Source organism: Trichoderma reesei (genome assembly GCF_000167675.1).
Source record: "Trichoderma reesei QM6a unplaced genomic scaffold TRIREscaffold_6, whole genome shotgun sequence".
NCBI lineage: Eukaryota > Fungi > Ascomycota > Sordariomycetes > Hypocreales > Hypocreaceae > Trichoderma > Trichoderma reesei.
Window position 1 is genome coordinate 1,386,068 of NW_006711153.1, and position 24,986 is coordinate 1,411,053.

The 24,986-nt window shown below is 54.4% G+C and overlaps 7 protein-coding genes across 7 annotated transcripts; 2 read left to right on the forward strand and 5 right to left on the reverse strand.

Moving 5' to 3' along the window:
- Positions 1–148: 148 nt before the first annotated feature.
- On the reverse strand, positions 149–2,828 carry TRIREDRAFT_106171 (uncharacterized protein; the record flags this gene model as incomplete). Its single annotated transcript, XM_006964300.1, has 2 exons — positions 149–169; positions 534–2,828. The coding sequence occupies 2 exons, from the start codon at positions 2,826–2,828 to the stop codon at positions 149–151; spliced, it is 2,316 nt and encodes a 771-aa protein (XP_006964362.1).
- Positions 2,829–4,803: 1,975 nt separating this feature from the next.
- On the forward strand, positions 4,804–6,883 carry TRIREDRAFT_47077 (uncharacterized protein). Its single transcript, XM_006964000.1, has 3 exons — positions 4,804–5,282; positions 5,730–6,211; positions 6,567–6,883. The coding sequence occupies exons 1-3, from the start codon at positions 5,019–5,021 to the stop codon at positions 6,835–6,837; spliced, it is 1,017 nt and encodes a 338-aa protein (XP_006964062.1). The 5' UTR covers positions 4,804–5,018; the 3' UTR covers positions 6,838–6,883.
- A 197-nt stretch (positions 6,884–7,080) lies between these two features.
- Positions 7,081–8,871, reverse strand: TRIREDRAFT_59768 (uncharacterized protein; the record flags this gene model as incomplete). The annotated part of the gene is given in 4 exon segments (XM_006964301.1): positions 7,081–7,568; positions 7,644–8,469; positions 8,595–8,644; positions 8,661–8,871. The coding sequence occupies 4 exon segments, from the start codon at positions 8,869–8,871 to the stop codon at positions 7,081–7,083; spliced, it is 1,575 nt and encodes a 524-aa protein (XP_006964363.1).
- A 3,480-nt stretch (positions 8,872–12,351) lies between these two features.
- On the forward strand, positions 12,352–13,980 carry TRIREDRAFT_76927 (uncharacterized protein). Its single transcript, XM_006964150.1, has 4 exons — positions 12,352–12,671; positions 12,909–12,983; positions 13,117–13,209; positions 13,292–13,980. The coding sequence occupies exons 1-4, from the start codon at positions 12,644–12,646 to the stop codon at positions 13,438–13,440; spliced, it is 345 nt and encodes a 114-aa protein (XP_006964212.1). The 5' UTR covers positions 12,352–12,643; the 3' UTR covers positions 13,441–13,980.
- Positions 13,981–14,782: 802 nt separating this feature from the next.
- Positions 14,783–15,855, reverse strand: TRIREDRAFT_59697 (uncharacterized protein; the record flags this gene model as incomplete). The annotated part of the gene is made up of 3 exons (XM_006964302.1): positions 14,783–15,013; positions 15,101–15,307; positions 15,673–15,855. Coding segments are annotated over 3 exons (621 nt in total), but the record flags the coding sequence as incomplete, so codon positions are not given.
- A 1,473-nt stretch (positions 15,856–17,328) lies between these two features.
- Positions 17,329–19,952, reverse strand: TRIREDRAFT_3412 (uncharacterized protein; the record flags this gene model as incomplete). Its single annotated transcript, XM_006963961.1, has 5 exons — positions 17,329–18,371; positions 18,455–18,799; positions 19,577–19,609; positions 19,686–19,765; positions 19,891–19,952. The coding sequence occupies 5 exons, from the start codon at positions 19,950–19,952 to the stop codon at positions 17,329–17,331; spliced, it is 1,563 nt and encodes a 520-aa protein (XP_006964023.1).
- A 1,018-nt stretch (positions 19,953–20,970) lies between these two features.
- On the reverse strand, positions 20,971–23,864 carry TRIREDRAFT_106178 (uncharacterized protein; the record flags this gene model as incomplete). The annotated part of the gene is made up of 10 exons (XM_006964303.1): positions 20,971–22,080; positions 22,153–22,220; positions 22,288–22,531; positions 22,612–22,799; positions 22,861–22,951; positions 23,033–23,162; positions 23,223–23,465; positions 23,535–23,600; positions 23,670–23,700; positions 23,756–23,864. The coding sequence occupies 10 exons, from the start codon at positions 23,862–23,864 to the stop codon at positions 20,971–20,973; spliced, it is 2,280 nt and encodes a 759-aa protein (XP_006964365.1).
- Between the last annotated feature and the right edge of the window lie 1,122 nt (positions 23,865–24,986).

The window sequence follows — 24,986 nt, forward strand, 5'->3', positions numbered from 1 at the left end:
TCAATCTCTTCGTCTTCCACTCCCTGTTTCCGCATCAACGCTCCAACTCTTCCTTTTGGTGATGCATCCATCAGTCCCAGAGTCTAATCAGCACCCCTCCTCCTAGCAAGCATCGCGCTGCCTCTGACCATTGCTTCAGCTGACTCACTCAACTGCAGTCACACTCGCCCTACAAGTCAATTTTGCACTGCACGGGCAATCCTTCATATCAATTTACCTATTCTGGGTCTGAACAAAACGAGAGCGAGCACCAAGGAAACAATAAGGAGCGAAAGGGCCAGCCAAGCAATCCAGCGGCGGTACGGAACCAAGCCTCCCCAAGCCACAATCTACCTTTACCTAGGTAGGTAGGTATGCAGAAACAAACCACAAACTTGACTCAAGGAAACCCAAGACAAGACCATGAATTCCAACGTCGTCATCATCATCGTCATCATCATCATCTTTATCTCCTTCTTCTGCTTCTGCTTCTCCTTCTTCTGCTTCTGCTTCTCCTTCTTCCATTACACAAGCGTAATCTCCTGACGACGCACCTTCGGGTCGAACAGCGAATCGGGAATGTTTCGGATGCAGCCAATCCGCTCATAGGATCCCGGATACCTCATTGACGGAGTCAGCACCAGCCCATCGAATCTGTTCATCTTGATGCCTTTATGCTCCTCGACATCCTGCCCTCTCCGCCTGACGCACATCACCCACGCTACTCCCGTGATCTTCCCACGCCCTACCTTTTCCCGCCGATACTCATAATGGTTTCGCGTCAAGTATGTATGCGACCGGTTCGGATTGTCATCCTCGCCCTCTGCCCCTGACTTTGATCCCGACTGCCGCTTCTTGCGCAAACGACGCTGTGCACGCTTTTTACGCAGCTGCTTCAAGGCCGCCTGCTTCCCCTTGACCTCGACTAGCGGGCCGTCTCCGACAAACGGGTGCATCTTGGTCGTGGTCCCGTCTTTGTTGCGAAAGTATACAAACTGCCAGTGGCCTCCCGTCGCACCCCGGAGTATCTGGCTGACTTCGCACTTCTTGATATAAGCCTCCAGCCGGATGAAGGCCCCGTCCACGTTGCCGCAGGGGTCATTTGCATTCTTGGGGAGAGAACCAGCTTCAAGCACCACGACTTCGGACTCGAAGCACCAGCCGCGGTTGTCCTTGAATATGACCGGTGCATCGACAGAGGCCCAGGAGAATGATGGCGCCTTTTGCACGCTGTACGGCATCGTTATCTTGGTCGTGTTAGTTTGCCCCGGCCGCAACTTGACTTCCCACAGCAGACCCATGGTCATGCCCCCCCACCAGAGGCCTGCGACGTACCGATCTGAGATGCCCATTTCCGACATGGCGGCCAGAGCAGAGATTGCTGATAGTCTGTCTTTCCCGGCCAGTCGATAGCACGACGTGTGGAACTGGACCGCCGCGAGCCACATCTCCAGGCCGTCGCGAAGATATTGTCGAGCCGGCAACCCCCTAAACACTTCAGCCCGCCTGTAAGACGTCACGTACTCGCGACTGCAGTTGTGGCGCTTGCAGTCGCACATGATGCCGGCCGAGGTGAAATGCATCACTCGCGTGCCCAGGAGAGCTTCTTGAAGGCACCAGTGTCGTGCGTACAGCGGCCCGACTCGTCGGTACGATCCGCGCGCGACGTGCGAGAGAGTGGACGCCTCGTCGACTGCGTCGAACGGAGACGCGGGACGCGAGTATTTCTTGCGCATCGTCAGGGTCCCGCTGGCACCAGAAGGTGCCTTGAAATCCACCGTCGCGGTGAGCCAATCCCTTTCGGGGGGGAACAAGAACCCGTCATCCGGTCGGGCAGAAGACGCCGCAACAATGGTCAGGATCGAATCTCGAAAGTAGAAGCCCACCATAGGCTGCTGCGTATCGCGATCTTGTTGCCAGTCTTGCACGATGCAGAGGGAGTCGATGAAGATGTAGGGGATCTCGTTGAGGTTGGCCACTCTGATGGCGTCCCTCAGGCCCGCTGGTAGGCAGGAAATCTTGCAGCCCCGCCTCCACAGGTGGATGTTGGACAACAAGAGCTTGGGGAGTGTCGGGTCCTCATCGAGCCAGCAATGGCTCAGAGTCGCATATTCCACGGGCCTATCTAGGTCCAGCATCCCTGGCGTTCTCGACTGGAACTCCTGCAGCGTGATGGTGTCGTTGGCCCAGTCGATATATAGCAGTCGGTTCGGGGTGTTGTAGCACTGATCCATGGCATCAGCCCGGCACGCGCAATCTCGGAACCAGTACTGGAGGAAGCCCTCGGCGCCTTGTTTGTCTCTAGTCCACGTTGTCGGTGGCGTCGGCGTCGGCGGTGCCAGCCCGGCGATAGGGAAGTCAGACTTGGCCAAGTTGCCCCAGTCCGCAGAGTAGATTTCCACGTCCCCCCGAATATGCGTGAACTGGTAATAATGATTGATGGCGTCTTCGCAAGCCAAGATGAGGGGTGCGCCCTGGTTAACTCTGACCTTGATCCGTGCCGTCTCATTTCTTGCGTCAAGCACCCAGTTGAGGGACGCGTCCTTGAAGAAGAGGTTGAGGGCATCGTATAACAAGCGACAGTAGGGGCAGTTGCGGAGACGGCTGGCATCCTCGACATCCTTGCCATCTCGGAGGAGATCCTTCGTGTGGATCCTGATCACGTACGAGTCGGGCTCACCCAGAATCTCAGTTCGTGGCTCGTGGAAGCCGTCACTGGCGTGTACTGCTTCAAAGTCCTCATGGTACTGAAAGCGGTTGCAAATACGGCACACGTCCGGAGGCAGTGCTGGCTGCTTCTTTCTGATCACACGACCCGTGAGTCGATCTCGAGGGGGCGAGGCATACATGGTGAGAAGAGGTCCAGATATGACGGCAATATGATGATGCGGCGAGGATGAAGAGACAGCGGGGGGGGGGGGCTGGGCGAGGATTCGAAGGCGAGGACGAAAGGGAGTAGGAGTAGGGCAAGAGAGAGATGAGCGGAAGAAGAAGAAGAAGAAAAGAAAAGGGGTGAAAAAGAACAATGTGTGGGAAAGGAGAAACACGAAGGATGAAAGGATATGAACAAGGCAAAGCAGGTTCGAGCCAAGTGCCCGGCTGTTGGCAGAGATCAAGTCTGAGGACAAAGCGTTGAAGCAGCAGGTTGAATAAGATGGCAGCTGTGGACAATAACAGATCCACGGACGGAGACCTCGAGACAAATGGCAGCTGGATTCAAAGCAAGCCCTCAAAAACGGCGGAGACGTATGATGATGTTCACAGATGGAGGGTCACAACCAGAAAGAAAATCCTGGGAGAAAGCCCGACCTTTATACCCGTCTGTCCCTGAAGGAGAAGGAGGAGGGGGGCCGCAAAGAGGCACGCAAAGAGAGTCCACAGTTAGGATATCAGAGTGACACAGCTGGTAAGTGTCCGTCCGTTTGTCTATGCCTCTGGCCATCTTCTCCCATCAACTCACCGCCCACTTGCCGTGGGTGGTGTTCCTCTTGCTGGTGCCACCAACTAGAGTCTCTGATTCCCACTTGGGGTTCCCTTTCTCTGGCCATCACTCCCTGTCTATCTCGAGACTCCACTAATCACTCATCCACGATAGGCGTTGCAAGCCTAAAAGACGCCTCTTTTTTTTCCAAGGCCAGGCTCACTCGCTCGCACTTGGCACAAGAGCTTCATCCCCGTCCTCGTCTCGATGACCTGCAAAGGTGCGTGGAAGTCAACACTGGTTCCCCACCCCAGACACGGAACAGGCCTCGGCCGGCATGCCCAAGCAGCCAGAGCATGCGTCTAATTCGCCGATTTGCGAGCCCTCCCACCTCTGACTCTGAAAGGGCTCCATCCGGACATGGATTGAAACCGGGGAGCCTTTTTCTCAGGCGCCTGCGTGGGTGTTGCAGCCACAACGACCAGGGGGTGAACCATGGCCCCAGGGCAAGGCGGCAACTCGGGATGTACGTACAAGGTACTTGATGATCGGCCGGGAGCTACCGCTCAGAACCCACCCGGTGAAAAGGCGACCATGGTAGAACTAAGGCATCCGGATAGTCGATATCGATGCTGGCCGACGGTCCATATCAGCTCAGCTCCCAGCAAAGTGAGGCCGTCCCCGAGGCTCTTTTGCTGATTCGACTCGACTCTTGGGGCCAGGTCCTCGTCTCTCGACGCCAGTTGTCCAGCTGGGTTGGCCCCCAAAAGTCCATGTACTTAAAGTGGCCGATGCAAGGAGGGATGCATTCAGCAAAGGCAATCCTGAGCAAGCACACCGAGATAGAAGAAGGGGTGGGGAAAGGAAAGAAGAGAAAGCCCAGCAAGTGGAAGCAAGTTGCAGTGTGCAGGAGTGCAGTGCAGCAAGCCATTGGCATCTGCAAGCCGTACGCTTTTCGTCTCCATCAGTCATAGCGCCATCCTGCTCCTCCACACACACACCCCCTGAGAGATCTTTTCCATTTCTCCTCCTTCCCTTGATGCCGCAACCCGATCTCCTCACTAGTTGTCGATTGACCCCAGATGGCCCGATGCTGAGCTTGAAAGTCTCTGCGCGAGATCAGAGGCAACAGAAACTGGGAGGAGAGCGAGGTCAGATCGGGTGGGTGGGCTGCCGGGCTGCTGACGCCGAGCCGACAACCGACAAGCCCGTCGTCTGTTCGCTCACGGGTGAGCGAGTTATGTACAGACTGGCTCGTGGTGGCGATTGGCTATAAGCTGATGCTTACGAATATCCGAGATGGCGGTTGGCAGACATCTCGAAAAGGTCAGCAATTAACACCACTGCTTTCACGACTTGACATACAGTATGAACGGGGGAGGAAACGGACGGGTAATGATACCATAGGGCGGGTAGCAATCAAGAGAGGTATGTGTTGACGAGCTGCCGTCACCCTTTGGGCACCACCTCATTGCCGGTACATTGCCGTGGTATTTCTCCTTCTCAAGGGTCACCGCGAAGCGATGCCAACAGGATACCACCACTGTTCTGCAGACACAGAGAGACAAGAATACGACGCCGCAAATGCCACGGTAGCTTTGCATTGACGAGTTCAACCATGGCATCCACACCCAGCGTCACCACCCCTCTCCTCTCTCCTCCAACTCAACCTCCCGTGGTGGACCTGACCATCGACAACATCACCCGCAAGGTGGTGCAGGCCAGCTCGCAGAGCGGCGATGCGCGGCTCGACTATCTCATGGAGCGCCTGGTGACCCATGTCCATGACTTTGCGCGTGAAACACGCCTCAGCACCCGCGAGTGGATGGCTGCCATCCATTTCCTCACTCAGACTGGCCAGATGTGCAGTCCCGTCCGCCAGGTATGTGCATTTCTGCTCCCCTCTTGTCTCTTGTCTCTTGTCTCTTGTCTCTCGCCTCTCGCTTCTCGCGCCTGTTTTTTTTTTTTTTTTTTTAATCTCCTCTTGTGTCATAAACTTGAGTAGTCTTATCATTTTTCTTGTGCTGGCCTGCTTGCGTAGCCTGTTTTGAATGGCCTGATTGTGTCTTTCATCAATTCATTTTGTTTGCCTCTTTTCCCCCTCCCCCTTCCTTAGGGGGGGCGTCTTCCCTCCTGCACCCATTCTCACCCTCCCCTCTCTATTCCCTCCTCGCCCCTCCAGGATACCATGTACCAGGTAAACAAATCATGATGTTTAGCGTTATCATCCTCCATTATACGTAATTCATTCTCTAATAAAGTCTTCTTGATTTGTCTTTCTATTATCTTCTCAGGTTTTTGGGATTGCTGAGCTGACAGTTCCACGCAGGAGTTCATTCTCCTCTCCGACGTCTTTGGCCTCTCGATGCTGGTCGACTCCATCGATCATCCGAAACCACCAGACTGCACGCAAGGCTCCGTCCTGGGGCCCTTCCACACCAACGATGCGCCCCATCTCCCCATAGGCTCGTCCATGACCACTGATGCTGCGGGCGAGCCCATGCTTGCATTGTGCACCGTCTGCGATTCGTCCGGCCGGCCACTTTCGGGCGTCAAGGTCGACATATGGGAAGCCGACTCCTCAGGCCACTACGACGTGCAGTACGCAGGCCGACAGGCGCCGAGCGAGCGGTGCGTCATGACGAGCGACGTGGACGGCGGCTTCTGGTTCAAGGCCATCAGGCCCGTCAGCTACCCGGTCCCGGATGACGGTCCGGTTGGCAGGCTGCTGGAGCTGCTCAAGCGGCACAGCCATCGGCCAGCCCACATGCACTTCATCTTTGAGAAGCAAGGCCTGGATCGCCTGGTCACGTAGGTACTCCCCCCCTCCCTTTCTCGTACTTTTGTGGTGTCTTTTGTGCATTTGTAGTGAAGGTCGGCTCGTACCACTCTGTACATACGTGTGCTGTTGCGTACGGATGGAAAGCTGCCCTTGCAACGCCGCTTTCACGCCCCGGGTTCACTTGTCGTGCCTGTCCTAGTGTCGGCCCGTGTCTCCGCCCGTGTCTCTGGTCATGTCTCTGCCAAATGCCCGGTTTCCCTTCCTCCCCCGGTCTGAGCGTTGAAACGAGCCCCATCAATGTTTGCGAGAAAGCTGAGGAGTGCATGTGACTGTGGCTGAAGATGGAGCCGGCAGCTGAACTGATATCATGCCGTCTTGTGATAGGACGCTCTTCATCCGCGGCGACCAATATGAGACATCTGACGTCGTCTTTGGCGTCAAGTCGAACCTCGTCGTCGACCTAGAGAGGGTCGACGAGAAGACTGCCGCCGAGTATGGCGTGCTCGAGGGGACCTTGCTGCTCAGGCACAAGTTTATCCTGGCGAGCGCACGGGAGACGGAGGAGTTGCGAGACAGGAACGCCATGGAGGCGATGGGGAGGCTGGGCCTCAAGACGAAGCTCATGGACCACTTGCCTGTGCCTGATCTGGATTGAGGGACATGGACGCCGGTTGGTCTGTTGCTCGGGCCTTTGGTTGTGTACGTACGTAGTTTACCCCTGTGCAAGGTACTCCGTAAGGTAGTAAAAGTCCCGCTCTGTTTTTCCTAGAAAGTTGGCTGGCAAAGATGTCATGAACAGCAAGCATCTCCGTGACGTGACTGGATCGATCCATAAAGCAAGACATGGGCAGACCAGATCGGCATCGACCATGAGCCATGAGCCATCGGCCATCAGCCATCAGTGGCCCCTCGGGCCTGACTTGATGAGCTTTGCAACATTGTCGTAGTAACCCCCCGTCCCGCCGTACTTTGCAACGAGAGCCTCGACATCCGCCAGCTGCACCTCTCTGGTGCGGGTCCTCCCCAGCAGACAAGTGTTCCTCGTGCTGGGGATCCGCAGCATCTCGGTCTCGACCTTCCAGCCGCAGTCCTCGGCGATGCAGGACACCCAGTCGACGAGCGAGGCGTAGGTGGACCTGGCCTTTGCCTTGTCCCGGGGAGGGGGTGCGCGGAACTTGTCGCCGACGAGACTGTGGCTGCAGCAGGGGATCATGATAAAGGGACACCGCGAGAGGGCGGCCAGGATCGGCGTCCAGGGGGTCAACTCGTCGGCGTGGTTGGAGACGATGAAGGTGCCCGGGGGAAATGCTCCATCGTGTACGACGCCATCATCATCGCCGCGGCCGCTGCTGCTGCGGCTGATGTCGTCGGATGCATCACTCCCAGCTGGGTGCTTGAGGATCTCGTCGTCATCGTCGTCATCAACGACATCAACGAGCTTGGCGTCGGCCTGGCCCTGACCGCCCTTCTCTCTCGAAACCATGGCGGGCAGCAGCAGCCGCTCCTCCAGCGACGAGCCGGACGGGGAGGGCTGGCCCCCCGTCCTGTACTGCGCCCACGACTTGCGCTCTCTCGCGTCGAAGCCCCAGCCGGCGTAGCCCTCCTGCGTCAGCAAGTAAACCAGAAGTCCGTTGCCGCACCCAATGTCGACGAAGCCCGGGAACGTCGCGGTCCCCTTGCCCTCGGGATACATGTCGCTCCAGAGCTCGATGAGAAAGGCGGCGATGCCCAGGTCCTCAAAGACGTGCTTGGTCGGGTCCGTCTTCTCGGCCCACGAGTCGACCAGCCGCCGGGCGTACTTGCTCTTGAGGAGTGCGTATCTGTTCTGGAACCTGTCCTGCGGGATGACCAGGTCGTGATTGACTCTCTTGACATAGCCCCCTGCCGCGCCGTGGCCGTGCTTGTCGATGATCTCGAGGAGATGGTACGCCGTTCGCTGGATCTTGGCGTCGGTCACGGGGTGCTCTGGGTACGGGAGGAAGTGGACGGATATAGTGCCCTTGCCCGACGGCTCCCACTGGTGGAGGTGCGCGATGCCTTGGACTTTGGGGTGGTAAAAGGGGAGAGCGTCTGCCGAGGGCGAATGGGGCATATATATGACGAGCGTGGAAAGAGATGGTGCCGAAGACGCAGATCCTTTAGACGCAGCTGCGGCCGAGTCGACGGCAGGTTCTGAGGGAGTCGAGCTCGTGTAGAAGAGGCAGGTCTGGTCCAGGGGCTTGTCTCTCCGCTCGTTCCTGGGGATGAGCCTGCGGACGAGGGTGCGCTCAAGGGTCATGCCGCGGATCTCGACGGCGACGGGGCGGATGTCGGCGTCGGTCCGAGATGAAGAGACATCCGCGTCAGCGTGAGCGTTGGCATCGGGACGAGAGGTAGTAGTAGTATCCGGGCCAGCGTCATCGGTAGTGATACTACTACTGCTGGGGGTGATGGTGGTAGTATCACCAGTAGACGTAGCACTGCTGCTGCTGCTGTTACCAGTCACCTTGGCCTCGTCGTACAGAATGTCGGCGCGAAACAGCCAGCTCGAGTTGAGATTCGGGTTCCTGACGAGATTCATCATCTTGTCGGCAAAAATGTCCGGCCCAAAGGAGCAGGCATGGCTGTATAGGGGCACCCAAGTGCGGCCGGCGGCATCGTGGAAGAAGCTGGGCGTCCCAGGCGGGATCTCCAATGGTTGGAACTTCATGTGTCCAACAGTCTCCAGGTGACGGTTCCGGAAAAGCCCAGTCCCACCGTGAAGTTGATTGTCGTCTGAGTCTTAATTGCAAATAGGTGATAATCCTCGTGTAATCGCCAGTGTGACCGTGACGATGGCTACCTTCAAGTTATTGCCTAGTGTACGCTCGCTTGTCTGCATGAGACGAACCAATTTTTTTCTTTTTTCTTTTTGTTTTTTTTTCTTCCCGCCCTCTCTCGACCCCTCCAAGGGTTTGAGAATCCCCTCAATCTGCACCGCACCCCGTTGGGACAAGGTCGGGTCGGACTAGACCTGTGTTGATGTCTTCTTCTCCTTGAGAAGAGATTCACTAGCATCCCAGAATCGCGTTTGTTAATATCGAATTGAGTTCTACGGCTTCTCTTGAGCGTCACCCTTATCGAGCGACGATTTTCCTCCTATCGATAACCACATGCAACGTGCTGTTCCATTTTCGGCAACCTGTGGCGTGTCTGATAAGACCTTCAAGTCGCAACGCTTAAACAAATGACGTAGCAGAACCCTTCTCTAGGCTCTACTGCAAATTTCCATAATTTCAGCTATTCCAGACCTCACAGCTATAGCTACTGTATTATCAAGCCCGCCATGGGAATCCTGGATCAATCATCGGAAACTTTTCAAAATGGATCCTTCGCGGTTACCCAGCACTGTACATTGCCAGCACGCCCTTCAGTCTACCCCCGGACACCTGACTCCTCGTCAAGCTGGCAAGGTAAGTGGTTCAATGTTTCTTCTTCATCCATCAGAAGCAGACAGGCCTCGCCTCGGGATACAAGGATGCCGCCGCCCCGGAGCATCTCCCGCATCACATCCCTCGAGGTCCAAAGCTCCATCCTCAACCCACTGTTGCCAATCGGAAGTCCTTCCGGTGCATGAGAAAAAACGAAATACGCGGAATGAAGGGATCGTGCTTCCGGCGCAGAGACATCTGCATCCGACATGAAACCTCCCCAAGCATTGCCTATCGGATCCGATCCCGGTGCATGAGAAATTCAGGGATTCGAGCATCTCATGCCTGTCACAGCATCCCCGGGTCTGTGTTCGAAAAAAAACTCTGCCAACCGGATCTGCTTCCGTGATGCGATTTATGGGCTTCCTGGTCCAGAGGAATGCCAGTTGACGCATGTCTCGTTGCGAAGAGGACCAACCTGGGGGTTGAATCATGCAGCCAACGCTTTTGCTACCAGTCGGATCGGCTTCCGGTGGGAGTCGTTTGGCTTGCCCATGCTCTTTCCATGGAATGTGAACGAAACAAGTCGGGATTTCTGCCAGTCGGAAGAGCTTCCGCCAGGACGAAAATGCAAGATATATGGATATGGTCTCAGGAGGCTAGGGCTGGTCGAGACAGATGCAACGGAGATGACGCAAAGAAAGGTGGCAGGCGCATGGAGTTGAGAATCTGCGTCCGGCCCGGCCGGGAACTTGCACCTCGCTATATAATCTGGCCGTATCGCTTTCAACATCTGGTGTTCTGGAAGAAATCTGCGAGTTTTCGATCTTGTCTGTTCTGTCTCGGTTCACCAACGAGCCATGGCTTTGTTCTTTTCCCCTTACGCGTCATGATCCGGATATGTGAATGTTGGACTGTTGTGTGATGGTCTGGAAGATTGTCACATGTTGCTCACGAAATTGCTCAGTCTCCAATGCCTACGACGTCGGCTACCATCCTCTAACGGCCTCCTTCCAGCGGTCTCTGGGCTCGCCAAGTCGATCTTCTCATGCCAGAGGAGAGATGAGAGAGAAGACAGGCGATGCATTCGTCTTTACAAGTACAGAACTTCATCGACAAACCACGCAAGTCGTTGACGGGATGCTTTTGAGCTGGGACTGCCCTCGTTGCTCTGTCTGTTATCACTGATAAAGAGCACGTGTGGCCTTGTTCCCGTGCTTGCCGTGCAACAACAGAACATCACTCCCGTTTGCGGAAGGGCTACCTACCCTGTACCCAGCAAGAGAAGGGCATCCCCTACCCCCTTTTGTCTCTCCCATCCTGTGTCGGGCAATCATCCAATAATAGCGAGGCAGCTTGTTGGGGCGGTGCCGGTCATGCATACGGGGTATGGCTTGTCAAAGCTGCCCTGGCAGCGACTGTGGGCGAATGCGATCGAAATGCGACTGCGATCCCCTTGATCTCGTACGGCCCTGTAAGGTAAAGCGGTGCTGCACGGTTACGACGAGATGATGAAATGCCTTTCTGATTCGGCGGCTACCAGTCCTATTACTTCGAATTACTATCTTGTATCTAAGCTGACGTGATGAATGCTTGCGAATGGATTCAACAGTAAAATAGGTACCTTGGATACATGCAAAGACCTCTTACTGCATGCCACCAGGCCTTGAGCACTTCTCTATTACCTCGCAGCCCTGCGTTATTAAGGGGGGCCACAGCAAGCGGACGGGTGACATCCTCACGGGAGGCCCGACAAAGCCCAGCTCAGCCCAGATCGCTCTTGGTTCTTTTCAATGGTGGCGACACCGTTGCATGCCAGCTTCATACCAGTTGGCCAGCGCTGATGATGCATGGCTGAGACAGACGGACAGACAGTGCGACAATGGCGGTGTGCGAGCAGCGTCCAGTACCTGTAGTAGTTCACAACCTCGTCAGCAGGAGTTGTGCCAGTGAGTTGTTTCAATTGCTGTCGGGTAGCAGTTTCGTGGCGCCCTGTAACTCGTACAGTGTGGCTGCAGTACAGTGTCAACCGTAGAACTTGACTGGGTTATTGTGCCCGATGACGGCCTTTTCTCTCCCTACCCTCCAATTCGGGAACCAGCATGCGGATATGCACAGTACGGATGATGCACGAAAACCGGGCCAGAATCGGGTCGTGTCCTCGAGCTGATAAGCAATCAGCCAGTGTTGAATTCACCCTCTGGCCTCGCTCTGATGGCACTTTGTACATTCAGGTAACAACGCTGATATTCGAGCAAATTTTCAGCCGTAAATTAAACCTTTGCTCGTTATCCTCGACTCTCTGCACTGATCAAATTGGAAGAATCTTTTTTGCTCATAAATCTGCGCCTGGTCTGTACAGCTATGTACCTATGGACTCGTAAATAGTACTCGTACTGTATCAAGGCGAGGCGGTGCGCCCACCGCCTGAGTGGGGCCACGGGGTCAGCCTCTCTTCCCTTGGCCTCTCTCTCTCTGGCTCGGCCTCTCCTGCGCTCTTGGCCACCTGCCCTGGGAAGCGTCCGCTAGTATCGGGTACTTGTGCTGTACCTGCGCCTGTGCCGTGGCCACCCGCAGCCGAGCAGGTACCGCTCCCCTCCCTCGCACACAAGTTTTTCTTTTGGCTTCTCCCTTGGGCTTCTCCTTCCTTCGCTCTCCCCCACCCTTTTTGCGCCCACCTTCTCTGTGCGTCAAACCCGAGCCAATCTTTTCCCATTGATTTCTCCCCCCCCTTTTGCCTCTTCAACCTTCCGCCAGACTTCTGTCGCCTTCTGCTCACCTGACACAAAGCCTCTTGTCACCGTCAACAGACCCCAAGCGCGTTTAAAGCCGTCGAGCCCCAGGCAAAACACTCCCAAGCACCCAAAAGGCATCGCAGCCCCTCTTCTTTCTCTCTTCTTTCATTCTCTCCTCAACAACCCCCCCGCCAACGACTTTTCGCGTCCCCCACCAAGACAGCAAAAGCAAAACACCTCAAGAAGAGACCGTCAGTCGCCTTTCGCAGCCGCCGGTCAGCCTCTCGTCAACTCCTCTTCCTTTTTTCCCACGAGACACCCCGGAACATCCGAGTTTATGTCCATCGAAAATCTCAAGACCTTCGGTACGTTGATGGCCCCCGAGTTCGCCTCCATCCTCATTTCTCGGTCGTCTTTCCGCCTGCTTGCTTTCCCTGCCATTTCACATGGGTTGGGGCTGCTGCTTGGTCGTGAGAGATGCCGGTGATGGGTCGCAATGCGCATGCGCATATTGCGACAGCATGACACACGATCCCATCGGGTGTCTTTGATTCGCCTCCCTGTGTTGACTCACATTGCTAACCGTCGCTTCCTTTCAATAGACCCCTTCGCCGAAGCCGACGACGACACCGGTGATATCAAGAAGGTCGAGAACCATATCCATATTCGCATCCAACGTAGGTTCCATCTATCGCCTTTGACTATTCGACCTGATCCGCATCGTTTCTACTCCCCAGGCGATGCGGATGGTCAACTGGCGACAAGTTCACCTTTTTTTGCCGTTACACAGTTGCTAACACCGTGTTTCAGAGCGAAATGGTCGCAAGTCTTTGACCACGGTCACTGGTCTTCCTGCTAAATTCGACCCCGGCAAGATTCTCACCTTCTTCAGGAAGGAATTTGGTATGTCAATTTTCCGTGACCTGCGTTTGGCGATCATTCCTCTTGTTTGGCGCCACCAAAGACTAACAATCGTCATCTGTAGCTTGCAATGGCAACAAGGTCAATGATGAAAAGGCCGGCGAGGTGATCCAGCTCCAGGGCGACCAACGCAAGAAGGTCCTGGATTTCCTCGTTGACAAGAAGGCCGGTCTCGGTCTCAACCCCGATAACATCACCGTTCACGGTGCCTAAGTTGTCCTCTTCGCGCCGCCGCCCCCGCCGCCCCTCCAGCGACTTGGCTTCACAGCATGCTGGTGATGAGCGTATCGGAACGGGGCTGTTTGGACAGCCTGTGGACTTCATACTGATGCCTACCGCACACTCCACCTTACCGAAATCGCTGTGCGCGCCCGATCTTATCGGGAGGCACCCGGAGCGCTTTCACCCAGTATCGGCCCTCTCCCCGGTATAATTCATCGGTGTGCGTGTAGCAACGTTGCCTGAAGGGTCTGGCCGGCCGGACGCCATAAAGAGGATGCGACAGGGAGAGTAATAGTCTTATTGGCCTTGTTTGCGCCACCTACTTCTGCCGCGCTGCGGCGCAGCAGTTTGAATTAGCAACGCTTCTCTTGTTCTTGACTTGTCGACGCAATCGTCTGGGCTATGGGTTCAACCTGTCAGTCGATGGATGATGTATCTTCAAACTGGCTGTTTATTTATTACAACATTCGGGGCTTGCATTCGGATGGGCTTTGCCGTAGTCTAGGGCAAATAGAGATTATAATGCTAAAGCAAAGTGGTGCACTTGACATGGATCGTCGTGTGAATGCATTTATGCCTCCCCGTTTACCTACTGACGCAACCTCTTCTGACTCATAGGATAGATTGGCCTGTATTATCAATGAACAATTCCCCAGAGGAAGAAAGATGCACGTTGTTGCTTCTCTTTCCCTTTGATGTCATTGCATTCTGTCTGAAGGAAGGTACTCTGCACATATACCTAGATGTGATAAATTCAGGGTGAACGGAGGAAACCAACAAGTATCAGAAACAAACATCATAGCCCTGCCCGCCATTCTAGACCAACGCCAGTACACATTACATCGAAATGGAGAATGACCCAAACAAGAAAAACATCATCTCTATCAAGCGCAACAGACGAAGAGGCATGGAAAACCCAATGTACAGCCTTTCCTGACAAACCCAACGCCTGTACTGCCAAACATCAAATCCAAACCAACTTCCAAACAAGAACCAACTTCCAAACAAGATACAAACAGTCGCCGCAAGGGGGAAAAAAAATAAAGAAGGAGCAAGAGACTCTTTGAAAGACGCTGCTGGTATGGTCGACTTGATGAAAGCCATAGGATATTCAAGGGCTTCCTTGTTGTTTCGCCCTTTTTCATTCTTCCTCGGCTTGCCGTTGCTATTCACCCCTTTTTCTATTCCCCTCCTTCTTCTTTCTTGTGGGTTCTCAACCCTCAAGAGCTTTCTTGGGGCTTTCTCGACCCTTTCTCGCCCGTTTTTCTTCTCCTTTGTTATAAAGTAGTATGTTGCTGTTTCGTTTCTTCGTACATGGCGCTCGGTGTGGTCGTCAACGGGCGGCGCCTTGTATACTGGCCACAAGTCGCTTTCCACTCTGCCACAGGCGGTTGGTCGTCGTCACAATGGGCATTGTCGGGTAGTCGGGCTGGTACATTTGCATGTGAGCCAGCAGCACAATCATCGTCAGGTAACTCGCTATCGAAAAGACGTTGACCGATGTGATTGTCTCCTTTCGAATGTTGATCTTTTGGTGAGTGACGTGGTAGCAGATGGTTAGGGACTGTGGACAGCGATTGTTAGCTGTGCGGTTCACGAAGGACTCGCTTATTTTGCGTGGAAAAGTAAAGAGCCTGAGGCTCGTTCATACAGTTGCTATGCTGACCCAGCCGGGGAGGAGCAATCGAGGGTCTTGGAAGCCGCCGGTGATGGATAGCACATTGAGAGTGAGGTACGCGTTTACGGCGTTGATCGAGAGGAGGCGCACAACGGTGGCTTGGGGGGTGTAGTTGATGAGCCTGTACCAAACAAGTTGATTGTTAGTTCGCTTGCCTGTCGAGTGCCTTTCGAAGTGAGGCTTGGTATAGAGCCAGAAGGAAGAACGTACCATCGTGACATGAGGCAGTCGGTGAAGAAAAAGGCGAGGTAGCCGCAAGCAAAGCACTAGAATGAGAACCAGAGTTTCAATTAGCTCCAACCCAATCCCATGATGCCGTATCAATCCCTGCTGGGTTTGTCCCTCTCTCCCTCTGACAAGCTCAAATGTTTCTTACGCACCCATATGGTAGCCAGAGCTGTCTCGGTAATGGCGTACGGGGCCGCCAAGACGGCGGCGGCGGCTGCTGCTGCTGATGCCGCCTCGCCGTCACTGCGCGAGCACGAGGATACGGAAGTCGACTGCAGCACGTCGGTATTGCTGCCCGGGACGGCGATTTGCTTGACAAGCATGAATTGATCCGGCGGCCCCGGCAGGAAGTATAGGAGCAAGCGAAGCAACGAGGGCAACCCCCACCACAGGGCCGGCAGGATGGAGCAGAGGCGCAGGGCGAAGAGCCAGGGATGCCACGGCTGAGGCACGTTGAGTACAACGGCGACGCGGGGCTGCAGCATGGACGGTACCGGAGGGTTCTGCGCACCGGGGCCGGAGCCAGAGATTGAGCCAGAGCCGGAGCTGGAGCCAGGCCCAGAGCGATCAGCATCAGCAGCAGGGGCTGCCGGCGTCAAGGTCGTCAATGCAGTCAGGTCGGGGGGTCTCGGGGCGGAGAGGCTGGAGGACGCGGGCCTCCTCCGCGGGGGAGGCGTGTGGGAAGCCGGAGAGTCGTCCCATGACGGCCACGGGTGCGAGGGCGACGACCACGACCTGGACGAGGGCCAGGACTTGGAGGAGGATGGCGATGACGGAGACGAGACGGGGCGCTTCGTGACCCTCGGCGGCGTGATGGATAGGGGGGCGGGAGGGGCGGCGGCTGCGGACACGGCCTCGTAGCTTGGAGGAGGAGTTGTCTCCTTCGCCATCGCCAATCGCAGAGAGCCGTGGTTTATGCCATGAGGCGGGCGGGGACGGGGAGGCGACGAGGATCTGTCGAGCTGAGAGACTTCTGTGACGCCAGGTTCGAGGGGCGAGGCTGAGGCTTGCTGGGATTTGGTTGAAGGGTTAGGCTGAGCAAGACAGAGCTTGGGGTTCTGAAAGGTTGGAGCCTGATTCGTAGCTGGGCACAAGGAGGAACAATTGCAGGTGAAGAATAGGGCAAAGCAAAAGAAGAGAAAATAAAAGACGTCAGTTCGAAGAGTCGGTGGGTTGTGCTTGGACGAGGCTTGATGATGCAAGTGCGGCTGCAAATAATAACGGGTTGCTACCACAGGACGTGCGTCGAATTGGCTCTGGTTTGTCTTGCCGACCCAGCTAAGGTACATACTCAGGTAGCTGGCGTTATGGAGTGGTGGCGCTTATGGCTGAGGTCCGATATCGAGCGGTACAAGGGGCTCGCTAAGAGAGTTGCGCCGAGCTGGTAAAACGGTCCAGTACCTTACAGCACAGCACAGGCAGCTGGAGCACCATTGGAAGCGCCGTCAGCGCATCTCTCAGGGGGTCCATTGCCTGTAACATGACGGGCAGATCTCGGGAACCTGAGCCCCATTAGCGGCTTCTTGGTCACTTGCAGCTGTATGTTGACCTACTAGGTAGGTAGTACCTAAGGTAGCTCTTGCAGCTGCAATTGAGTCGCAGTCGGACAACATGAAGAACCTGGTGCGGCCAATCGAAGCTGATGCGTCAACTAGAAATGGAACAATTCAATGCACACATATCACACTGATCCTGATGACCGCCACATCAAGTATTATTATTTCTCTCTTTCTACCTAAGCTGGTATCCTTCAATGAGGTATCTTATGAAGCAGTACCTGCAACCACCACGGAGGACACGCAGATTGCTCCGCATGAGCCACCTATATTACAACGTCCACAGCATGCCCTTTGCTTCCCACTGCTTTTCGACAAGGGGCCGGTCCAGCCAAGCGTCTTCTTCAACAGTATATGCCGAACAGGATTGGAGGGTTCGAAACAACGAGTCCAACTGAGCATCTGCCATTGGCCAGCTCAGAAGAACTTGCCGGGGACCGAAGTGGAAATCTCAGTCACAAGCTGAGCGTCATCCTCCTCTCCAGCCTCCGCCAATGGGCGATCGAGAGCGTCGAATCGCTCGCCTCGCATCTTGGCCAGAGTGAACTGCACAGAGAGCCTGAGCGCCAGGGCAATGAAGCCCCAGATGATGCCCCCAACCGGCGCAGCCACAAAGGCCCCAAAGGCGCCCCAGTCGCCCGCGTACAGGCCCTGCTCGAGCAAGATGAGCTCGCCACCGCTCTTTGCGTCGCCGTAGTAGATGGCACCGTAGATGAAGACGGTCAGGATGCCCCCCAGCCCTCCCACGACAACCTCGAATCCGCGCCACCAGTAGAAGGTGTCAAACAGCCCGAGACACAGCGCGGGAATCGTGGCCGCCGACGCGAGGTCGCTGATGAGGAAGATTTGCAGGATGGACGGCGCCTTGAGAGCAATCACCACTGTAGGGATGATGACCAGGACAACAATCACCCGGATGATCCAGATATTGAGGCGGTTGCGGAACAGGTCGTTGGACGCGGAGGAGATCATGGCCGACTGCAAGCTGTCAAAGGCAGAAACGCTCAGGCTGACGACCATGACCAGCACGATGCCCACGACCCAGCTCGGCAGCTGCTCCAGCAGGGCAAAGAAGGCAAGGGACCCGTCAATGTCCGACTCTCCCGGCCAGGCGCCGGTCCAGGCAGCGATGAGGCCCGTGGCACCGACCAGGGTGAGGATGCACAGGACGGCCACCGTCGCAATGGAAACACCCACCCACAGGTCCTTGTCCGTCTTGGACGAAAAGGTGCGCAGCCAAAAGTTGGATAGGAAGAAGTCGTTGGTCAGCACGGCCACTGGGAGAATGTACACCAGCTGCCACCCCACAAGGCTGGCCTTGGTGAGCCCCGACGAGTCGATGAGGTCGCGGTCAATCTCCGCCTTGACACCAATCGTGATGGTGGCAATGATGATGAGCCCAACCACCATGGCTCCCTGAATCACGTCCGTCAAGAACGAGATTCTGAAACCGCCCAGAGCTAAGAAACCGCACACGCAGAGACGCGCATGTTAGCCAGATGCCTATGGATAGGCAAGAACGAAAGCCCCGTGTCAGACTTACAGGTATAGATCGTGGTGACCGCACACTCGACGATAATCACCGGAAGCCCGTCAAGGCCTGTCAGAGCGTTGACAACCTGTCCAACGGCCGACAGCTCTGCTACCATGTAGAGGAACAAGGTGACGAGCGTCATGAAGCTCAGGTACAGCATAGCAACCGTACCGTACCGGTTGCGCGTCCACTCCGTCAAGACAAATCCATCGGGACACTTGCGGCGAATCATGGGGCCGAGGGCGGCGAACACAAGCAAGGGAAGCGCCGAAGCCAATGCGTAGACTACGACGCCCTGAACACCAGCTATCGTTGCGAGCTCCGGGTACGAAAACAGGATGCCGGATCCCAGGGCTGCGGCAGTCAGCACGACACAAACTCAAACGGGGTAAAGGGGTGACAGGGGAAGGGGATTTGGAGCGGCAGCACGTTTCCCACGCAAGCATTAACTTGATCGAGTATTCACGGTACAATCTCAGCTTCGTTGCCGCAGCCGCAACATCTCCCTCAGGCAGAACTGAGCCGTGTTACGGTGACCTAGGCATAGGACGCCCGAACCACATCTGCCTGAGGGTTGGATCTTGCAACGCTGCTTCAACTCGGCGCCCGTAGTGAGCCGCATCCTCTTCCCCCCCATCTTGTCCCCGGCGATGGACATCTTGATTCTCATTCCCATTCCACTCTTTGTCCTTCTCTTCCTCGTCATTGTGCCTTTCTTTTCCCAGGCTCACAGTGGTGTGAGTATAATACTCACACCGTAGAACCCCTTCGATTAGTAGTCAAATGAGAGAGACGTATCGCGGCGGGGAATCGAAGGGGGGGGGAAGAAGACGAAGATTGCGTTTGTGGTTTACGAACCTGTTCAGCTTCTTGGAAAATGCCCATTCCAGGTAGTCATTTTCTTCCGTAAATTGCTGTTCCTTTCGTATGGCGTACTCACGCAAGCGAGACGAAGTCGTGCGAGCTCTTCACGTACAATCGTGCGTGATATGGCGTGCTTGGGCGGTTGCTCCAGCCAGCCATATGAGATCAAGGTGCTGTAGTCGACGTTTCTGCTACCGCTCCGTGGAACATTTGTCTGTTCGAGACAGAGTGCACCGAGCACATTGATTGCTCTCATTCACGACTCACCAGAGGCGATAAAGTTGAAGGCCAGAGGCAAAGCTGTGATTCAGGCACACATGTTAGCAGATTCACACGGAAGTGCTGAAAAGAGGACGCCGTATGCGCAATGTCTGACCGGTCTGTGTCCTGTTGCCGGAGAGAAAGTCCGTGTTTGGTTGCTTTCTCATCTTCCAAGCAATGCTCGTGCCCAAGATGCTAGAGTACATGTCCACGTTAGCCTCAGAAGATACTTCTCTTCGATTCCCAAGATCCCATCTCACTCTCACTTCTTCCGAGGTGGGGAGAGAAGCACTGAACAGGTGACATCGTTTTATACGCACAGGAAGAAGCCATAGGTGACATAAATGATGGCGTTGGACGCGGCGAAAGACGGCTGGCCCATGTTGAGCAAACAATCTCAACAGATACAGTACTGTGGGATCGTCTAGTTGATTTGCGCACAGGAGCTCCGAGTGTGCTTCGATTTGGGTGTCGAAAGGTGAATCACCTTGAGTACCTACTTAGGTAGCAGGGTAAAGAGTGCTTGAAGGGGGAAAAAAATCTGCGTTTCCTTCCAAGGTTCTCTGGCCCCAGGTAGGTCAAGTCAGATGAAAATTAGGCCCTTGGAGATACTAGGTACCGTGACACTTACAGTGGGGACGAACAAGCGATAAGGACAGGACCCTCACGTGGCACTACCTGACTTAGGTAGGTACTAGGGTGGTACTAGTCCTAGCCGCGAAGGCCATTTTCCGATCAACGCTCCAGGCTCTGTAAGCGGTCACGTCAGAACATTTTTCCTTTTTTTCAGAGCTTTAAGCTCTGTATCATCAATGGTACCAACGATTATAGAGCCGTCATCGTGACCAAAAGCCTCCTTGGCCTGCCTTGTAGGCAGGTTAGAACTGGCGATTATCGGATTCTCTTCTACCTTCAGTATCTACATGTGTACAGCTATGACTCTGTATTACTAGGACACATTTCTCATCGTCTTTCCTTTTTCTTGAACTTGGCTCAATGAACAATGAGACAACGAAACAGGATATTGTATCTCTCATATAGGCCATTCATATCAATATGACGTTCCGTAATGTCCCAAGTTTCAATGTAGTCATATCACTGGATATGACATGATACAACGCCAGTGGCGAAAGTCGAAGGATTGACGTGAAATCGTGAAACGGCCGGATAGTCCCGAGAACCTTATTTCTTCTGGTGATAGCCATATACCGACATAGGTACTTTTGGTTTCTCCTTCTTCCCAGACACTCTTTTCTCATTTCTTGGTCGATTCTGGGGAGGTGCTGCTGGGCTGTTGTAAGACAGAGGGGCGATAGTTCGAAAGAAGAAGAAGAAGAAGAGAGAGATAACAAGATTCTAACAACATCAAATGACCGAGGCTCAAATTCATCGACCTTCTTTCAGAAACTGTCTTTTTGGCCGTTTCCATTGATGCCCTTGCCAGCCTCTGGGAACATGCTGTATGCCTCATTCCTGGTCTCTTGTCGTTCTTCGATGCTATTGGAAGACATAGATGGGCGAGTTGGGGTTTCCACAATAGCAGTTGGATACTGTTGCATCATCGGGTACATAGTAAATATGTCGGAGTATGGCGTGGGGCTATAATAAGCCTGGCCGAACGTGTTGTACATGATAGGTCCACCTTGCGGTGTCATGGAATTGGCCATGAGCGGCTGAATCGGAGGAAGACCATAAGGGGAGTACGGATATGGATGAATGAGTGGATAGAAGCAGGATGTGGCGGAATCGGCACCGTAGGATTGAGGAGTCTTGGCACCTTGCTTCATCGGGGGCTTTGTGGGAGTCTCAACGGTCTTGCTGGCATCTCTAGCCTCGTGCTGAGCTATCTCGTTGCCCTCGAACTCCCTAGAATGCTCGTGTGGCTCGCTTTTGAGGCCCGCATGTGCGATGATTTCGGACTTGACTGCATTTTCAGCGACGGTGGGAGAGAGCTGCAATCCCATTGCTCCATCTCGGGCTCCGGTGTTAGGATTCGGCGCACCATCTCGCAGTGCCTCGTTGCGCCTGTCGGCGCTGTTGTCCTCTGATGCGGCTCGAGGCTTGAACTTGTTTTCGTCATCGGATCCCGGTCGTCGGGCATCGTGACCGTGGTTGGAAGCAATTGCGCAAGTGGTTGAGGCACCAAACTTTTCCTCACCGGTGGCGGATCCGGTCGTGATGGAGTGGTCATATAGGCTGGTGTTGATCCGAGCAAGGCGAGGAGATTCACCTGCCTGTGTACGGGTAGTAATACCACCGTCTTGGTCTCGACCAGTGGGCCCCGACGAAAGGAAAGGCGTCGAGAGCCCTGTAGCGGGAGGAACAAAGGTGTTGGCGTCCATGATTCGATTGCCGTGTCCATTACCGCCTTTACCCCCATGCCAAGTAGACGGTTGGACGCCAGCAAGTGATCCTCGCTGAGAGCCAATGGTTCCATATGACAAGCCATTGAATGTTCGCGTACGCTTCCTCTCCACCTTGATGATGTGGCCGTCGATCGGCTTGCGATGCTGTGAAGGAACGTCAGTGAACACTCGATGTGACGAGACAAAGGTTACATGTAGACTGCAAAACCAACTCACATAATCCATGATGGCATTCTCGACCGCATCAGGACGCGCAAACTCGACGAAGCCAAAGCACGTCGTAACTGCTGAACGGAAAGATTAGCCACGTGTGGGTGAAACGAAACATGCAAACGAGACCATGAAACCTACTCCTGCCGCCAGTTTGAGGCACTTCCTTGGTGGCAACCTCAGCGTAGAGGACGTTGCCGCACTGGCTTGCCAGCGTCTTCAACACATCCGCAGTCATATTGAGGGGCAAGTTGCCGAAGTATGCCGATCGACGGTCCTTTTCATATTGCGCGTAGCTCTGCTGGTCGCTTCTCTTGTGCTGTTGACGCAGTTCGGCCTTGGGATCGTATGCCTCCACGCGGAAGATGGGGTGTTCTTCGAAGGTCTATCGGGACGGGGAAGCCGAGTGGTTAGCCTAGAGACCGAGGAAGGGAAAGCAGCGGGCATTCAGATTCCCATTCTTACCTTGACCACAGCTCGCGAAGAGTCGTAGCGCTTATAGTGAACTACCATGGCGGACGGGAACTTGTCCATCTTCTGGCTATTGAGACTCAAGGGATGAACCTTGGCTATTGCGCCCAACGAACCAAGCAGGTCGATGGCTTCTTGTCTAGTTGTTTCGGCGCCGGAGAGCTTGTACACAACATAACACGCTACGAGACGAAGCGGTCAGTCAAACATGTCCGTGAGACCGGGAGTGGGAGATGTGCTTACAGTGAGCAGTGGCCTTTTCGACGCGACATGGGCGTCCGAGTATCACTGCTCCATTTCCGTGCTGGGCGGCGTTCTCTGCGTCGGCATCGCACTGCAGTTCCCGTTAGCTTGATTCTACACTCTTTGTCTCTTCTTCCTCGGCGTCTTCTCAGGTACTGTCCTCGGGGCTTACGGTAAATTGGCAGAAAGCAAACGGCATCTGGCGGCCATCTCGACGAATCTTGACAAATACAGTGCCATACTGGGAGAAGTATTTGGTGACTTCAATTTCCAGTCTCCGGTCGTCAACTGCTTGGCTTAGACTAAGGTTAACTATTAGCTGATGCTAAGGGCCAAGTTCAAACAATATAGCATATACTCACTTGGCGACGAACACGCAGGCCGATGATGGATATATATTCTGAGCGTCGATTTGAGGAGGCTCGCGGGTGGCCAGAGCCCAGCTGGTATTCCTGTGCGAGGGTTGCGATTCGCCCTCATGTGAAGCCTCTTCAGTACTATTCTCCGTCCCCTTCGAGGGTGAACCATCATGAATCATTCCGGATGCTGATCGATCAATGAAAACGTCGTACTTGCTGGCATTTCCAATTTGAAAGGCGAGTGAGCTAGAAAGGAAGAAGATTTTGTAAATAGTACACGGTTAAGGCCATCAAGGGCTAGGGATGATCGCATACCTTTCTTTCTCACCACACTTTGCGATTTGGTTAACCAGATTGCCGGACGAAGCAGGCCGTCTGGGGCTGTTTATTCTCGTTAGAAAGTGATGAGCGAATCTTGAGAGGAAAGGTTAAGGTGTTCAAGGTACTCACGCAGTATCCTGGTTCAGCGAACTGCTCGTGCCTGTATCGGTTCAGTAACTCAGATTGAGGTAGAGAAGATACGAGCTGCTTCATACCAGGGCTGAACATATCCTCGGTATCGAAGTTAAGTTGACGCAGGACGTCGAAGGAGGAGGCCTTCAAGAGCGTCTTCTTTGGATGACGAAGGGAAGAGTGGGCTGGCATTGTAGGCTCTGCGAAGTGTCAACAGGTTTAGCTTGAGAGTAGAGAAAGCCAAAGGAAGATGAGAAGATTGGTGAGAGCGGTGGAGAGTAGAAAGGAAGGATATGAACAGTGAGGAGATACGCGCAGCACATGTGTGGGAAGAAGAAGAGAGGCCAGGGCATAGAAGGATGGATGATGGATGCGGGAATAGTGAGATAGGCACCTATCAGATGATACTTGCCTGTGAGGTAGATTCGAATGTGATGGTTTGTAGCCGACAGAAACTGAGCTGCAGATACCTCCTCAGCAGAAGTCAAGGTGGACGACGCAGAGAGCCTGGAAAACTCAGGGCTTCAAAGAGCTCGGCTAGTAATGCCCTCAAATTGCCTTTGACAAGCAGATTGGCGATGGCAAAGGCGTGAGGTGCTGCGGTTTCTGATGGATATATGGCTGTTGAGGATGTAGTTTGGATAGTGGTAGATTCGAAAGGTTGAGAAAATGGGGAGAAGAGGACAAAAACAAATAGTCGAAAAAATAGAAGGAGTCTTCTCTTTGAACAGTGGCCCTTGAACCTCGACTGATGGCGGTGCTAGCAGCGCTGGCAGTGCTGGCAGATGGCAGAAAATCAACTTCCGAGAGGCTTGCAGCTGGCAACCAGGTTCGGTGTGCTGGGTCAAGCATCACGGTGAATGATGAGATTCTCGCTGAGACAGGAGCTTGCCCTGGCTAGGAGAGCTACTTATGCATGGTCCCTGAAAGAAGAGATGACCACGTAGAGCAATTGTTAAATGCTTGCTTTCATGGGATTCGCATGGTTGCGGATGGGTAAGATGCTAGATAGCCGCCATGCCCGCCTCAGAGAGTGAATGCAAAGGAGACCGAAAGGCCAGTATCAAAGCACTGGCACCTAGGTACATGGAGACGTCGATATATGGCGCTCCTTGTCATAGCCTTTGGACGGCTTGATGCTGCTAACCTTCAATGTCAAGCTTTCGTCAACACTCCAGCAGGCTCAGGATCTATTCGCCATCTCTCTATAAACGCAATTGCTGACCCTACCTTGATGATATTGTACATGGCCTTGTCCTGCTGGCTCTCCCCGCTCTCGAGATTACATTTACATTTTTCCATCGCACGCCATGC

Bases quoted from the DNA above. Each gene is read 5' to 3' on its own strand.
- TRIREDRAFT_47077 (XM_006964000.1), top strand. From the start codon at position 5,019: ATGGCATCCACACCCAGCGTCACCACCCCTCTCCTCTCTCCTCCAACT. The intron at 5,283-5,729 runs GTATGTGCATTT...AGTTCCACGCAG, and splicing joins TGTGCAGTCCCGTCCGCCAG to GAGTTCATTCTCCTCTCCGA. The intron at 6,212-6,566 runs GTAGGTACTCCC...GTCTTGTGATAG, and splicing joins GGCCTGGATCGCCTGGTCAC to GACGCTCTTCATCCGCGGCG.
- TRIREDRAFT_76927 (XM_006964150.1), top strand. From the start codon at position 12,644: ATGTCCATCGAAAATCTCAAGACCTTCG. The intron at 12,672-12,908 runs GTACGTTGATGG...TCCTTTCAATAG, and splicing joins CGAAAATCTCAAGACCTTCG to ACCCCTTCGCCGAAGCCGAC. The intron at 12,984-13,116 runs GTAGGTTCCATC...ACCGTGTTTCAG, and splicing joins TATCCATATTCGCATCCAAC to AGCGAAATGGTCGCAAGTCT.